Raw genomic sequence first — 17,721 nt, forward strand, 5'->3', positions numbered from 1 at the left:
TTTATTATGTATTATTGTGGTATTATTTATCTACTCCGCAGTATTCTGTATTATGGTGGTATTATTTATCTACTCCGCAGTATTCTGTATTATGGTGGTGTTATTTATCTACTCCGCTGTATTATATATTATGGTGGTATTATTTATCTACTCCGCAGTATTCTGTATTATGGTGGTATTATTTATCTACTCTGCAGTATTCTGTATTATGGTGGTATTATTTATGTACTCCGCAGTATTCTGTATTATGGTGGTATTATTTTTGTACTCCGCAGTATTATGTATTATGGTGGTATTATTTATCTACTCTGCTTTATTATGTATTATTGTGGTATTATTTTTCTACTCCGCAGTATTCTGTATTATGGTGGTATTATTTATCTACTCCGCAGTATTCTGTATTATGGTGGTATTATTTATCTGCTCCGCAGTATTATGTATTATGGTGGTATTATTTATCTACTCCGCAGTATTCTGTATTATGGTGGTGTTATTTATCTACTCCGCAGTATTATGTATTATGGTGGTATTATTTATCTACTCCACAGTATTTTGTATTATGGTGGTATTATTTATCTACTCCGCAGTATTCTGTATTATGTTGGTATTATTTATCTACTCCGCTGTATTATATATTATGGTGGTATTATTTATCTACTCTGCAGTATTCTGTATTATGGTGGTATTATTTATGTACTCCGCAGTATTATGTATTATGGTGGTATTATTTATCTACTCCGCAGTATTCTGTATTATGGTGGTATTATTTATCTACTCCACAGTATTTTGTATTATGGTGGTATTATTTATCTACTCCGCAGTATTCTGTATTATGGTGGTATTATTTATCTACCCTGCAGTATTATGTATTATGGTGGTATTATTTATCTACTCCGCAGTATTATGTATTACGGTGGTGCTATTTATCTACTCCGCAGTATTATGTATTATGGTGGTATTATTTATCTACTCCGCAGTATTCTGTATTATGGTGGTATTATTTATCTACTCCCCAATATTCTGTATTAAGGTGGTGTTATTTGGGGTTCTTGTATTATGTCATGAGGCTGCATTATTTGAGTACTGTGTGGCACTATTATGTATTATTGTGGTATTATTTTGGCAATCCGTGGCTATTTTATGTATACTGCTTGTTTAATTAAATGAATGTATGGAGCAGCACTACTTTAATATTAATGATACTGTATTGGCCGTGTTATAGATCAATAATTAATGGACTACTATTCTGGCTGTTATGTGTGGACACCATGTGACGGCCTCATGTTTTACAGTGGACCTGTATGGGTACTGTGAGGTAATATTATGTATTATGGTGGTATTATTTCTCAGCTCTTTGGTTACCACATTGTTTGGCAGTATAATGTAATGTAATACAATTGTATTATATAGCAACTGTATGACGGTATTATGTGTCCTGCTAGTTTAATATGGTATTGTATAACCTTGGCAGTAGTCTGGCTTCTGGTAAAAATGCTTATATTTATGTATTGCGGTGTGAGCACTATATGGCGTCTTTATATATTATGGTGGCATTATTATTTGAGTACTGAGTCAGTATTATGAATAGGGTATATATGTTTTTCCCAATGTGTGTTGGTATTATCTATTATAGTACTACTATATGGGTACAGTGTAGCTAAGTAATGTAATATGACGGTATTATTTAGCCGCTGTGTTACCATATTATGTATTATGATTGCTTATGTGGGCACTGTGCAGTGGTACTAGATACAGCAGCACTATACGGGCAGTATTATAGCAGTTTAACTATAAGTACACTGTTGGCAGTATGATGTCCTCTGGTTGGGGACAGTGTAGTGTAGTATTATTATCTGGGTACTTTTTGTAGGTTTTATTTTGGTGCTTTTTATTACTTAAAGTGATTTATTTGCTGCCTGTGAGCCCTATAAGATATTTTTGGGACAGATTATAGCGTCATTCTATGAATATTCTATGTTGGTATTATTTAGTAGCGCTATATGTGCACCATATGGAAGCAATATATACGTTTTAACTATTTACTGACTATATTGAAAGATAGAAGGGTCTTTGCTTTCAATCTTCAGTAAATTCCACCTAAATTATCCGGTCTCCCCTGTACACGCCGGTGACTCGAGGTTTAATGGTTCTGTAAGCAGATTCCCCTCCTGCTGTGTATAAACATGGAGGAATCCCATTATCCTATTAAATATGGCTGAGCACACTGCGCGCTGTATGCCGGGTGTGTATATGGCGGTATGTGTCATGTAATATGCATGTGTGAGCAGATGGCGGCTGTCATGTGTCTCGCTCAGATCAGCTTAACCCTGATTAGCCGCAGTCAGGACCAATATGTCACATTCCTGTATGAAATGGGTCGTCTCTCCTGCACTGATTAAATATGGCGGGAATGAGCGAATCTCCTCACACAGCCGTGTACACATCTTACTCCTCCTCCATGGCGGCCATGATGATTCTGTGGTTCCTAAAGCCAAGCTCGCCCCCATGTGGTAAAATGTGATTACTACATCATGGTTATAAATTTAGGATTTTATATAATTACATCTGTTATGAATCATGTGTCCGTGATCCTGCAGTCATACGTCCCTTTACTAATGCTTTGTATTTGCTGACCAGTGATCGCAGCTTGCAGGCAGAATGGATGTGTAGAGTATATTCACTATCTATCTGTAGCTCCCGACATTGCCTGGGATAGTGAATAACTGCTCTTAGGGCTCATTCAGGCGCCCGCCCGTCTGTGGGAATGTATATGCAGCCGCAAATTTATAATTTATTACCTGCGCTGTTTTCTATAGAGGGGGTCACCTCCTCCTCCTCTCCAGCGTGGGAATGTACCCTTAGCTTTAACAAAATAGAATAGGTTAACAAAAAATATTTTAATGGTATCTATTTTTTTCTGACTTTCTCTGAACGTTTCTGTCTCTCATTGTCTCTGACTGTCTCTGTCTGTGTCTCCGAGTGTCTCTGTCTCTTTCTCCAACTGTGTCTGTCTCTGAATGTCTCACTGACTGACTGTCTCTGACTGTGTCTGTCTTAGTCTGTGTCTGTCTGTCTGTCTGTCTCAGTTTCTGTCTGTCTCTGACTATCTCTGTCTCTGACTCCGGGTGTCTCTGACTGTCTCTGATTCTCTCTGACTTTCTCAGACTTTCTCTATATCTGACTGTTTGTCTCTGATTCTGACTTTCACAGACTGTATATGTCGCTAACTGTCTCTGACACTGTCTGTCTCTGACTGTCTCCGACTTTCTCCAACTGTCTCTGTCTGCCTCTGAGTGTGACTGTCTCAGTCTATCTCTTATTAAACTTTCTCGGACTGTGTATGTCTCTGTATCCCTATCCATCTTAGCTCATGGATAAAAGTCTTATTGCATATAGTAACCAATCACAGCTCAGAGCTCATATTAATGACCTGTGGAAGAACCAATCATGGCTCAGCTTATAACTGCTACAGCAGACAATGGCTCCTGCATATGGTGGGTAATAGGTGGATTTTGGTTAAAATTTTGGCTCAAAAATTAGTCTATTACGTTCCTTGAGTCACAGAGAGCGGCTATGCAAAATTTGGTGATTGTAAATGTGATGGTGCAGATTTCTTTAGCGGATATACATACATAAACACACATACATACACATACGTACACACACACATATATACATACATGCACTCAGCTTTATATATTAGATAGCTAGGACCAGGGGCGTAACTAGGAGAGGCTGGGCCCCATAGCAGATTTCTACATGGGGCCCCCCTTCCCCTTAAAAAAATATATACATATTTAGGCTGCATTCACATAAGCGTGTGGCCGAGCCCAAGAGCTATAGACTATGAGGGAAGTATATCCGGCAGCTCATATATATTTATACACTAATACACAGAGTATATACAAACTCATAAAGTATATACACACATACAGTATATATACATCACACATACTGCATACACATTATATACACATACATGCAGTATAAAACACCATATACACACATGCTGCATATACATACAGAATATACACACATACAGTATACACTGACCATATATACACATACATGCAGTATAAAACACCATATACACACATGCTGCATATACATACAGAATATACACACATACAGCAAATACACACACATTCAGTATATACAGCATACACACACATATATGGCCGCGGGCGGTTATCGATTGGGCTGTAGGGTGGGGAGGAAGGACCGGCTGTGCCACCATGCAGGGGGAACGGCGGGTGGTAGGTCACCTGTGCCAGGGGAGGGCTCAGGGAGGTGGCGGGTCAGGGAGGTCCAGGAAAGAGGTAGACGTGCTAGCTTTAGGAGTGGACACAGAGGGAGGGGCCCCCGCACTGCAAGGACACAGGGACCGTGCAACCCTGGGCCCCTTAACCTCACAGGCCTCATAGCAGCCGTAGCGTTAATTACACCACTGGCTAGGACTATTACAGTGACACTGGGGGGGGGGGGGGCTATTCGTGGGGACGCTGTGTCTAACATCTTTTTTTGGAAGATTTTTCTCTTCTAATCAAATTAAGAAATTGGTTGTATAATTTAGCTGCAGTATTGTGTTATGACTGTGGCACTGTATGGTCATATAGAGATATTATTTTGGTACTATACGGCGATATTACCTATAGTGATAGGATAGTGCCGTATGGCAACAATCTTATAGCACTATAAAGTGATATCATTTTGTTACTTCAGCCGTATGTAATGTACCGTTGGGACACTGTATGGTAATTGTTAGTGTACTATATGGTGATATTATTTGGATACTGTGTGTTATGTTTTCAGCACTGTTTTGTGATATTATTTGAGCACTGTATGACTTGTGAGCTGTGTGGTGCTGTTATTTTGCTACTATGTGGTGATATTTAAACACATTGGGGCTCATTTACTCGGACCGCACTGTCGTCGGATATTCCGTCGATTTCCATTTTGCGCTGCATTTAACAGGGTTTTTTGATGCACGCCAGGGCCGGCTCCAGGTATCAGGAGGCCCCTGGGTGACAGAGCCTCAGTGGGCCCCATTGCAGAGAACTCATGTGGCAGCATTAAAATTTCAGAAAGGAAAACAGTCTCCTCTTCCCCAAAATATTCCCTAGTTTATCATCCCAATCAGCCCCCTCATGGTTATTTTATATGAGCCCCACCGCACCCTAAGGATTCACAGCCCCTGTCACAGCCTTATGTGGCCCCCCCAGCAGCTCTGGGCTTCGACACTTGCCCAGGTATGCCCCACGCTGGCGCCGGCCCTGTGTGTCTCATACCCTATGTTAGAGGTGCACCAAAAAAAGTTGGTACACTCTGTTGGAGCAGTGCAGGGAACACCAAATTCCTGAATCTGGCGCCCCCTGCACACTACACAGGCCACTGCACATAATACACATTGCACTGCTCTTGGTAAATGTGCCCCAGTGTGTTATTACTTGTAAGGTGTAATTATTTTCCTGTTGCATAGCAGCACCATATGGCGGTATTATGTCGGTCCATGTACTTTGTGCATATCATAACCACATCACTCTTCACTCTCATCAGCTGCTGCATTGTTTGTTGGCGATTGGGATAGTTTGCAAAAATAAGTTACAGGGGGTTTTCAGGCTAAAAATATTAATGACCTATTCTAAAGATGTGACCTTGATATCAGATGGTTTGGGTCTGACACCTGGTCCACTGACTGATCAATCGCAGCTTGTGGACGAGTGCTCAAGCACAGTGCCATACACTGTATAGTGGTTGTGCTTAGTATTACACCTTAACTCTACTTGTTTAAACGGGCAAAGTGAACTTTGCTGCCGTATGATTCACATCCCCACTTATCTGATATATCAGTCTAAGGCTGCGTTCACATGTGGCGTTTACATTGCGTTCTGAAACACAATTCAACAGCAGGTGTCCAGAAAAGCTTGGCTGTTTTTATAGAGTTGGATGTTTCAACCCTTTTTCTTTGATGCAATCTTGGGTTTTGCTGGAGGACGTTACATCCGAGCTGAGAGCAAAACTGCAAGTGGCCAATTGCGTGAGCTGGAAAGACTTAGCTTTTATTCAAAAAGAGTATAAAAAAATGTACTCAGTGCACTCAATGTGCATTAAAAGAAGCCTAAAACTAGTAATAGTAATGTAACGAGAGGAGAGAGGGAATGACAATGCAAAAGATTTAATCCATATAGTTTATATTTCAGATGTAGTATAGTTTGTTTAGAATTTTTTCCAATCACTATTGACTTTATTATATAATACATAAGGTGGCGCTATTGTTCACATTCAGTGAGACTTTGCTATTAAAGCAGCTTTTTAGAGGACATCTCCCAACGGGATGAAGGACTGTAAACCAAGCACTGACATACTGGTGTGCGCCCTGTCTGGCAGGATCTGCTCTTCTTTAAGCTTCCTATGCCCTTGCCCTTCCTAAGCTTTAAAAATTATGCAAACAAGCCTGAGGGGCTCCAGGCTCCACAGGTTCTAATGGAACCTGGAGCCCCTCGGGTTCATTTGCATAATTTTAAAATCCTTTTTTGTGAAAATCAGGGTATAAGAAGCTTAAAGAAGAGCAGATCCTGCCAGAGGGGGTTTACAGTCCTCCATCCTGGTGGTAGATTTTTTTTAAGCTTGCACAGACACTGCTATTAAACGTCTGCCAGTATGTAGAGCCATTTCCTAATGTTCAACTCTCTCCCTCGTTACACCTGTACTGCTTAACCCGTTATAACAATTGGTCTTAGCAGCAGTTAAGGGTGAAGACACACGTGGCGTTTTTAGGCCGTTTTTAGGCCGTTTTTGTGCCGTTTTTAGTCAGTGCGTTTTCATGCGTTTTTGTCCGGTTTTCCAAATTTGTGCAATTAAAAACGGACAAAAATGCATGCGTTTTTAACTATCTGAAAATGCACTAACTAAAAACGGCACAAAAACGCCACGTGTGTCTTCACCCTAAGGCCGGTGGCACACTTGGCATTTTGAACCCATTTTTGGGCCGTTTTAAATCTGTCCGTTAAAAAACGCATGTGTTTTTCAAAAACGCATGCGTTTTATGAAAAAGCATATGTTTTTGACCCGTTTTAATTAAGATAATTGGTAAAACCGGTCAAAAACTGATGCATTTTCAAAAAACGCATGCGGTTTTTAACGGACTGCTTAAACACATGTGCCCCCGGCCTAAGGATCTGATTGTAGCGAGTGTTTACAACTAGTTAAACTTGCTGATATAAGCCCCCCAACATGTTTCGCCAACATGTGGATGCAATACTTATTGTACCTATTGTATTCACCCCTGGGGATGCCACGGACATTACGTGGACACGTCAGTGCGCTGGAGAGGAGGACAGATGAGCACTGCTCACCCCTCCCCTCTCCATAGAGCAGCGCGGGGCCGGCGACGTTACAAGACATGTCCTATATTTATGCATGGTACTGTGAGACGTGTGCTCACTTCATCGTGACCAGACACCAAAGACTTCAATGGGGACCGATATTCGGCCGCAAACGGTGCAGCCCCATTACGTTCTTGTGAACTACCCCTAACATGTAACGCAATGCACTCTCCGCTACACGGTTCAATTGCATTTAAAAACACCTTGTGTGAACGTACCCAACCCGATCCACTGCTGTGTCACCTCTAAAGGTCCAGTGTCCATCAAATTACTGCAGCAGGGAATACATTTATATTGTCCATATTACATATAACATTCCGTGATACATCCCATTATACGACAGTACATATATATATGTAACACGGGCCACATGATTAAGTACCAGGCCTGGCCGTGACCCTTATCAGCCGGAAACCTGAGATGAAGGGGGACACTCACAGTTCACATCGGGTTACAATCCTCTTACAGGATTACTCTGGCTAATTATTTATAGGGAGAGATGAATAACTGGTAGATATAATGACTCCCGGAAGCCTCAGACCATAATGGGGGGAGGGCACACTCTATCGTACCAGCAGGTTTTTTCCATTGTGCTTCTTATCTGTATTATAGTCACACCTGGTTTTTGGTTCCTAAAACTGCATAAAAAACATGCACGTGTGATTATATTGTGAATTTCCCCACTGTGGGACTAATAAAGTCTTATCTTATCTTACCCATAGGTAGATGAGACCTTGCAGCCTATTGTCCCTGGAGAGATGGCAGCTTCTCCAAGTGCAGGTCCCTGTGCAATGAACTGCTACTTAGCCCCAGGGCCGGTTCTAGATAAAGTGGGGCCCTGGGCAAAACTAAAAGTGGGGCCGCAAAATAAAACTATTTTATGACCAGTTACAGTCAGTAAGAGGCTCCATTTACTATGGTAAAACAATCTGTAATATGGGAGAATTTTATAGGAGATAGATGATAGGGAGATTGATGGGCAGCACTGTGGCTCAGTGGTTAACACTACAGCCTTGCAGCCCTCCCACACTCCAAAAACATACTGGTAGTTTGATTAGATTGTGAGCCCCATTAGGGATCAGGGATTGATCTGGCAAGCTCTGTGCAGCACTGCGTCATCTGTGTGCGCTATATAAATAAAGAATTATTTATTATAATTATTATGTAGAATATAAAGTAGATGATATATACAGTGGATGGATATGAGAGATAAATTTAGGTTATAGGAGAAAGATAATTAAACAGATAGATGATGGATATATAGACATATATAGATATATAGCAAACCACTTATTTTCTGAAAGCAGACACTTGCCCCATTTTCAAAATTGCATCAAAGAGTTTATAGACATCGACGCCTTCATGCAATTTTGATTCAAACTGAAACATTTTTATAAAAAAATACTTAAAATTTAACTTTGATGGCAAAAAATGTGCTCCAAACAGAAAATAAGTGTAGAGTTCATGGGTAGCGGGAAGGGTCCCTGGAATGCCCTTCCCGCTACCCATGCCAATCCGTTTTAACATTTTGTTTGTATATCTTCAATAAAAGTCTCTTCGATTTTACCTACCTGGATTGAAGTTTACTTTTGAGCCGGAGTTCCTCCTCCCTTTCCTGGAGTTCACCAATGCCTCATATTGATATGTTCACATAAATAAATCAACATAATGGGGCAGATTTACTTACCCGTCCCATCACAATCCCCGCTGTGCGTTGTCCGACAAGGATTCGGGTCTGCCGCGATTCATTAAGATCGTCGTTGTCCGACAAGGATTCGGGTCTGCCGCGATTCACTAAGATCACCCGCCCAATTTCTGCAGGTGGCACAACGGAAAAAAATGTGAAACCGGCGAAAATGCGCTGTTCGGACCCTTAGTAAATGTGCCCCAATATCTCTAAAACTGAAATAACTAGATATCTGCTAGAAATTCTAAGACACAACCTGCAAAATATATCAATAAAACAGATTAAAAAGGAAAGGCACCAGTAAAACCTATATCATTTTCAAAGCAGACAACCAGGCGATGCATTTGGCAATTAACATTTGACCACCCTCATGTAACTTTGTGACAAACACAAATTTTTAAACAGAAAGTGCATTGAAAATGCCTTGATAACATATGTTTTTACATAAAACTCACATCGCAGTGGAGGTTTATGCACAAAGTGAGCAGATTTATACATACCACAATACACAACATCAAGAATTTACACTCCCAAAAATGCTAAAACAAAAACCATGACATATTTGGTTGCTATCCACAAATGTGTTTAAAAATATATTACACACAAAGTAAGAACCTCTATTTGTAAAAATCCAATTTTTCCAGAAATCACCATAAAAACAAGAATAACTTTTTAATGCATATACACGACCACCTTCATGCAACTTTGCAGCAAACGGCAATAAAATGCAAAAATTGCATTAAAATTCAAAATTTCCTCTAAAATATGTACAAATCCAGATACTTATATAAAGAAAATATACTTTCCTAAAACAGTAAGATGTGAGGAGATCATACAGAACCCACATGTGTGTATCCACCAAAATATGCAGCAAAGGGAACGTTACATCCACAGGGGACACCAAACAAGTTTTGCAGAAAATTGCACTGACCGTCACACAGATGTATCATTGTCTGTTCCTTACACAATGGTCACCCAAATAAATAACTATATATCCATAAACCAAGCTAATGAGGTAACAAAAGTCACGTTTAGATGTCGCCATTGTATTATCACAATAACAACCCTCCGCGCTTCATAAGAATGAGAGTGAGAACGTCATAACATAGGTGTAAATAATGGGGGATGGTGGGAAATAAAAACTTTATTCCAGAACTTTATGGACATGTTCTGGGTCGCAGTGTTAATATATAATAGCAACATTAGGCGAAGAGGATCGAATGTTCATCATATCAGTCAATTTTCGCAAAAAAAAAACTATCATAAAATAAAAGGCAATAAGAGAGAAAGTGGGGGTCATTAACTAAGGGGCCGATTTGCGTTTTCCAGACGTGTTACCCGAATATTTCCGTTTTGTGACGATTTCCCCTGAATTGCCCCGGGATTTTGGCACACGCGATCGGATTGTGCCGCATCGGCGCTGGCATGCACGCGACCGAAATCGGGGGGGTGTGGCTGAACGAAAACCCGATGGATTCGGAAAAACCGCCGCATTTAAAAAAAAGAAAAGTGTCGCGGAGCTTGCACTTACCTTCACTAGGAATAGGCCAGTGAACTTGAGTGCGTTCCGATGCTCTTCAGCGCAGCAGCGCCACCTGGTGGATGTCGGAGGAACTGCCTAATGAATCCCGGCCGGACCCGAATCCACCGCACATAACGCACCGCTGGATCGCGAATGGGCCGGGTAAGTAAATCTGCCCCATTGTGTTCTTAGATAGTTCTGGATAACATAGGGTTAAAACATAAACATTAGGTGATATTATCCCTTATCAAAATGTAGTAACATATAAAGTGAATATTTCCAGTATCTGTGAGGTGCAGCAGCTCCTGTGTGCAGCTAATTCTCCCTGCAGCCTGATGGCTAAGAATCTGGGGGGGGGGGGGTGCACTTCAGGGGGCTGTATCTCTGGCTCTGTGACACATAGAACCTCACTTCTTTTTTCCTATGAAAGAAGAGAGTCTCCTCTTTTATATGTTTCTAAGTGGCTGGAAAACGGAGATATTAACTGTTTAAATGCCGTCGGGAGTGATTATTATATATAAGAAGCCACACCTGATATTCTCACTTTAAACCTGAATATCTCTGGATCCCTGGCACCTAGAAACACATTTCTACATTCATATGAAAGAAGAGATTCTCCTCTTTCAAGGGGCCCTGGGCAATTGTCCACTTTGCCTACCCATAGCACCGGCCCTGCTTAGCCCCTTCTAGCTGGCCTGACTAAAAGCTATGGAAGACTCTGGAGCAGGGCCGATTCTAGCATATTTGCTGCCTGAGGAGAATATTAAAATGCTGCCCCCCCCCCCCCGCTCCCTGTTAAGTAAATGCTGAAAACTTTACTAACAATTAACAACCCTACAGACAGCTCCCTGACACTGTGTGACTGACTACAGGATCTGGGAGTCATTAGTGGCATCTAGTACCTTATAGATGACAATCTCTTCCATCAGTAGAACTTTATTCCGGGTTCTCCAATCCATGACGTATCACTGCTGAGGTCACAGCCGGATATCTTCAGCTCCGTGCAGCATCTCCACCCGGCGTCCCTAAAAATACCACAGTCACTTACAGTATAAAGTCTCCTGGATAACAACACTGCGCTCCTAAATAATATATACCCCTCACAACACAACTGACCTCACTCTCCCCACATATAACACATCCCTTCATTATATATATATATTAGTGTACTGGAATTATAGCATGCTAAGCACCAATCAATATACAACACCCCCAATTTATTATTACAGACCCCCTAACATTTGGTTTACATGATGCAAAGTAATCTGTATCCTATAACTAATAAATATATAGCACCCCTAATGAATATATATATAATTTATTTTTATTTATCCCTGCTCTCATATATTTAAAGGCCTCGTTATTCTCCCCCCAATTAAATTATATACAGATCCCCCACAGCTTAAATAAAATCTTGCCCCACATATACAGCCCCTCCCAGCTTAGTAATATACTGTATCCCATATACATCCCCAGCTTAGTAATATACTGTATCCCATATACAGCCCCCCAGTATAAAATAATTATGGCCCCAAATAATATATATAGCATCCCCCCAGTATAAAATAATTATAGCCCCAAATCCCCAAATAAAATATACAGAACCCCCCTAGTATAAAATAATTATGGCCCCATATAATATATACAGCACCCCCCCTTGTATAAAATAATTATAGCCCCAAATAATATCTATAGCATCCCCCCCAGTATAAAATAATTACGGTATAGCCCCAAATAATATATATAGCATCCCCCCAGTATAAAATAATTATAGCCCCAAATAAAATACACAGCATTCCATCATCCCCCCCAGTATAAAATAATTATGGCCCCATATGATATATATATAGCTCCCCCCCCCCAGTATAAAATAATTATGGCCTCATATGATATATATATAGCTCCCCCCCCCCAGTATAAAATAATTATGGCCTCATATGATATATATAGTGTCCCCCTCCAGTATAAAATAATTATGGCCCCACATGATATATATAGCTCCCCCCCCAGTATAAAATAATTATGGCCTCATATGATATATATATAGCTCCCCCCCTCCAGTATAAAATAATTATGGCCTCATATGATATATATAGCTCCCCCCCCCCAGTATAAAATAATTATGGCCTCATATGATATATATAGCTCCCCCCCCCCAGTATAAAATAATTATGGCCTCATATGATATATATATAGCTCCCCCCCCCCAGTATAAAATAATTATGGCCTCATATGATATATATATAGCTCCCCCCCCCCAGTATAAAATAATTATGGCCTCATATGATATATATATAGCTCCCCCCCCCCAGTATAAAATAATTATGGCCTCATATGATATATATAGTGTCCCCCTCCAGTATAAAATAATTATGGCCCCATATGATATATATAGTGTCCCCCTCCAGTATAAAATAATTATGGCCCCACATGATATATATAGCTCCCCCCCCCCAGTATAAAATAATTATGGCCTCATATGATATATATATAGCTCCCCCCCCCCAGTATAAAATAATTATGGCCTCATATGATATATATAGCTCCCCCCCCCCCAGTATAAAATAATTATGGCCTCATATGATATATATATAGCTCCCCCCCCCCAGTATAAAATAATTATGGCCTCATATGATATATATATAGCTCCCCCCCCCCCCCAGTATAAAATAATTATGGCCTCATATGATATATATAGTGTCCCCCTCCAGTATAAAATAATTATGGCCCCACATGATATATATATAGCTCCCCCCCCCCCCCAGTATAAAATAATTATGGCCACATATGATATATATAGCATCCCCCCTCCAGTATAAAATAATTATGGCCCCAAATAATACATATAGCACCCCCCCTAGTATAAAATAATTATAGCCCCATACGATATCTACAGCGTCCCGTTCCCCCCCACAGTATTAAACGTTTTCCAGCCCCCCACCCCCAGTATAACATAAAACCTCCCCACATTTAATCAAGTTCATTAAAAATAATAAAATATATACTCACGTTCAGGCAGCTGCTCCCTCGGCGCGGCTCCGGTCTTCACGCGGCTCTCCTGTGAGCCGCGGCTCCGCACAGTGACACAGGCGCCGCACCATGACGTCATGACGCCTGTGTCACTGCTTAGCACGGAGCGACGCAGCTGCCGGAAAGGCGCTGCGTCGCTCCGCATATAAATCGCGCCTGTGTCTTAAAGAGACAGGCGCGATTTATTTAGCTGGTGGGCGATTCGGGCGTTAATGGACGCCCGAATCGCCCACTTTAGAGCGGCAAATTTCGCCGCCCTTTACAGGGACCCGCATTCTGCCGCCTGAAGCGAGATTTTCATCTCGCCTCATGGCAGATGCGGCCCTGCTCTGGAGCCTAAGGGAGGGGCAGCTCATTGCAGAGAGCAGAATTGCATTTTCATCGGTTTCGCATTTTTTTTTCTGTTTTGCGCTGAATTGCACAGGGGTTTTTTGGCGCACACGATCGGATTGTGGCGCATCAGTGACGGCTTTCATGCGACACAAATCGGGGGGTGTGGACGTCTGACAACCTGACTGATTCGAACAAACCGCAGAATTTAAAATTCAAATTGTGTCGCAAGACCAGCACTTACATGCGTCAGGGAGAAGATGGTGAACTCCGGCGGACCTCAGCGGGGAAGTGACACATGCAGGAATTAGACGCACGATCTTAGTGAATCGCGGCAGACCCGAATCCTCGTCGGACAACGCACAGCGGGGATCGTGACGGGACGGGTAAGTAAATCTGCCCCATTATGTTGATTTATTTATGTGAACATATCAATATGAGACATTGGTGAACTCGACACTTATTTTCTGTTTGGAGCACAATTTTTGCCATCAAAGTTAAATTTTAAGTATTTTTTTTATAAAATGTTTCAGTTTGAATCAAAATTGCATGAAGGCGTCGATGTCTATAAACTCTTTGATACAATTTTGAAAATGGGGCAAGTATCTGCTTTCAGAAAATAAGTGGTTTGCTATATATCTATATATGTCTATATATCCATCATCTATCTGTTTAATTATCTTTCTCCTATAACCTAAATTTATCTCTCATATCCATCCACTGTATATATCATCTACTTTATATTCTACATAACAATTATAATAAATAATTCTTTATGTATATAACGCACACAGATTACGCAGAGCTGCACAGAGCTTGCCAGATCAATCCCTGATCCCTAATGGGGCTCACAATCTAATCAAACTACCAGTATGTTTTTGGAGTGTGGGAGGGCTGCAAGGCTGTAGTGTTAACCACTGAGCCACTGTGCTGCCCATCATCTCCTATAAAATTCTCCAATATTACAGATTGTTTTACAATACTAAATGGAGCCTCTTACTGACTGTGACTGGTCATAAAATAGTTTTATTTTGGGTCCCACTTTTAGTTTTGCACAGGGCCCCACTTTATCTAGAACCGGCCCTGCTTAGAGCACAGCAGTGTCAGGACATGCCCCAGTGCACTTGGTGAAGCTACAATCCTGGAATATAAATTCATATGTCACAGTCCTGCTGCTACTCACAACATACACAAAGGTCTGATCACACATCTCTCCAGGGTCAACACCTAAAAGTAACAAAAAATGTCAGAATATGTAGATCACTGATCAGTAATGTCTGTTTTGTAGGTCAGTGACACTCCGGCCATAATTGAGGAAAATCAAGCGGAGAAGCCAGAAGAGACAGACGCTAATCCTTCTGAGGAGAAACAGGTGGGTAATACAAGGTTTTTATGGGATATTAGTAAGATATTGGTGAATATTTACACTGATCGCTATTTATGTTTTTTTTAATTTAGATTTTTATTAATCTCATACAAAAATAGCAAGAAATTATAAAGAGGGGGAAAAAAAATCCTATCAATGCACACATCACATTGGGGGTCATTTACTAAGGGCCCGATTCGCGTTTTCCCGACGTGTTACCCGAATATTTCCGATTTGCGCCGATTTTTCCTGAATTCGCGATCCAGCGGCGCGTTCTCTGCGGTGGATTCGGGTCTTCCGGCGATTCACTAAGGTAGTTCCTCCGACGTCGACCAGATGTCGCTGCTGCGCTGAAGTTCCCCGAGGTCCGCCGGAATGCACGAGCCTATACCTGGTGAAGGTAAGCGCGAGGTTTGGCGCACGCGATCGGATTGTGGCGCACCGTCGCTGGCATGCACGCGACGGAAATGGGGGGCGTGGCCGAACGAAAACCCGACGGATACGGAAAAACTGCCACATTTTTTTAAAAAAATGTGTCGCGGGACTCGCGCTTACCTTCACCAGGAATAGGCTCGTGCATTCCGGCGGACCTCGGGGAACTTCAGCGCAGCAGCGACATCTGGTCGACGTCGGAGGAACTACCTTAGTGAATCGCCGGAAGACCCGAATCCATTGCAGAGAACGCGCCGCTGGATCGCGAATGGACCGGGTAAGTAAATCTGCCCCATTGTTTCTTTTCTACATAATTCTACAATTACAGATAATTTTGTATACAGGAGTCTTTGTCCTACTTTCCCCTCTTTATCTTTTCCCTCCTTATTTTCCATATAGTACAGTACTTTCCTTTATTACCGTAATGATTTTTACATGTTTCACTGTAAGCTCCAAATGACACCTCTACTTTATTCTCCAGGTCGGTACGATCATTGGGATAACAAAAGTATATAAGTTTTATTATGTTTTAATAGATATAAAAAACTAAAAACCTTTTGTACAAAAGAAAATATCTTTGTTTCACCACATTCTGACACTAATAACTGTTCCACACTGCAGTGTATGGAGCTATGAAATGTGTTACTTTTTGTGGGATGAGCTTTTGTTTTCATTGCTACCATTTTAAGAACTGTCCGACCTATTGATCACTTTTTATTACATTTTTAATGTGTTGCAAAATGGCCAATAATCGGTAAATCGGACATTTGGGCGCTATTTTCCATTACTGTAACCATTTTTATATTTTGGTAGATCCCACATTTTGGGACATGCTGATACCTGACATGTTTATGAGCCTGTGAGCCCTCTCTGTACTCCCCTTGCCGCTCACCCACATACTATTATGATTGTTTTGCAGCAAGGGGTTAATATCGGATTGGCCGGGGGTACAACACCCAGCATCCCCAAAGATCAGCTAATATAATCAGAGAATGGGAGAGGAATCATGAAACAAGTCATTGGATGCATGAATGGACCCTGATCTGTAGTAACCGTGTCTGACCACTACACAAAGAACATACAATGACGCATAATGGGGCAGATTTACTTACCCGGCCCATTCGGGATCCAGCGACGCGTTCTGTGCGGTGGATTCGGGTCTTCCGGTGATTCACTAAGGTAGTTCCTCCGCCGTCCACGAGATGTCGCTGCTGCGCAGGAGTTCCCCTCTACATATAAGAATGTAGAGATCTGTAATATCGTAGGTCACTTCACCTGTGTAATTTGTATTTTATTGCATGTGATAGGCATTCAATCAGCCACCCACCAGCAGGGGTTCTGGCTCTCTCAGTCCTGTTTTCCTTTAAGAAGCTCCTCCTACTCTGCACTCATTACCTATAGCTCCTCCTTCTCTGCACTCATTAGCTATAGCTCCTCCTCCTCTGCACTCATTACCTGCATTAATTGCACCCGTTTGAACTAGTTATCTGTATAAAAGATGCCGGTCCACACACTCAATCAATCCGACACCAACCTTTCCACCATGGCCAAGACCAGAGAGCAGGACACTAAGGACAAAATTGTAGACTTGTACGAAGCTTGGACAATAGCTTGGTGAGAAGGCAACAATTGTTGGTGCAATTATTAGAAAATAAAAGAAATGTGAGTCTTCCTCAACCCAGAAAGTCATGTGCCACACCTGCACATGTCCAAGTCCATTTGAAGTTCTCCTTTGACCATCTAGATCAGTGATGGCAAACCTTTTAGACACCGGGTGCCCAAACTACATCCAAAGCCCACATATTTTTCACAAAGTGCCAATGTGACAATTTAAACAGTAACTTCTTACTCCCTGCTCTGTCACAGGTATAAATTGTATAGGCACCTGAGGACACCAATACAGTAGAAAGAAGGAGAAGAAGTTTGGATTCTCATTGTAGCTTCCTTCTAGGGTCCTGGGCTGCCTGGG

The 17,721-nt window shown here is 41.5% G+C and overlaps 1 protein-coding gene across 2 annotated transcripts in view; it reads left to right on the forward strand.

The window, feature by feature from the left end:
- The window catches only part of SH3BGR (SH3 domain binding glutamate rich protein), a 44,678-nt gene that overhangs the window by 16,425 nt on the left and 10,532 nt on the right, over nt 1-17,721 (forward strand). For both annotated transcript variants that reach the window (XM_072138781.1, XM_072138782.1), the window contains exon 4: nt 15,243-15,326. In XM_072138781.1, coding sequence (XP_071994882.1) covers nt 15,243-15,326 — 84 coding nt within the window. The remainder of the gene's footprint in view (nt 1-15,242; nt 15,327-17,721) is intronic.

This window comes from Engystomops pustulosus, chromosome 2 (genome assembly GCF_040894005.1).
Source record: "Engystomops pustulosus chromosome 2, aEngPut4.maternal, whole genome shotgun sequence".
NCBI classification, from domain to species: Eukaryota; Metazoa; Chordata; class Amphibia; order Anura; family Leptodactylidae; genus Engystomops; species Engystomops pustulosus.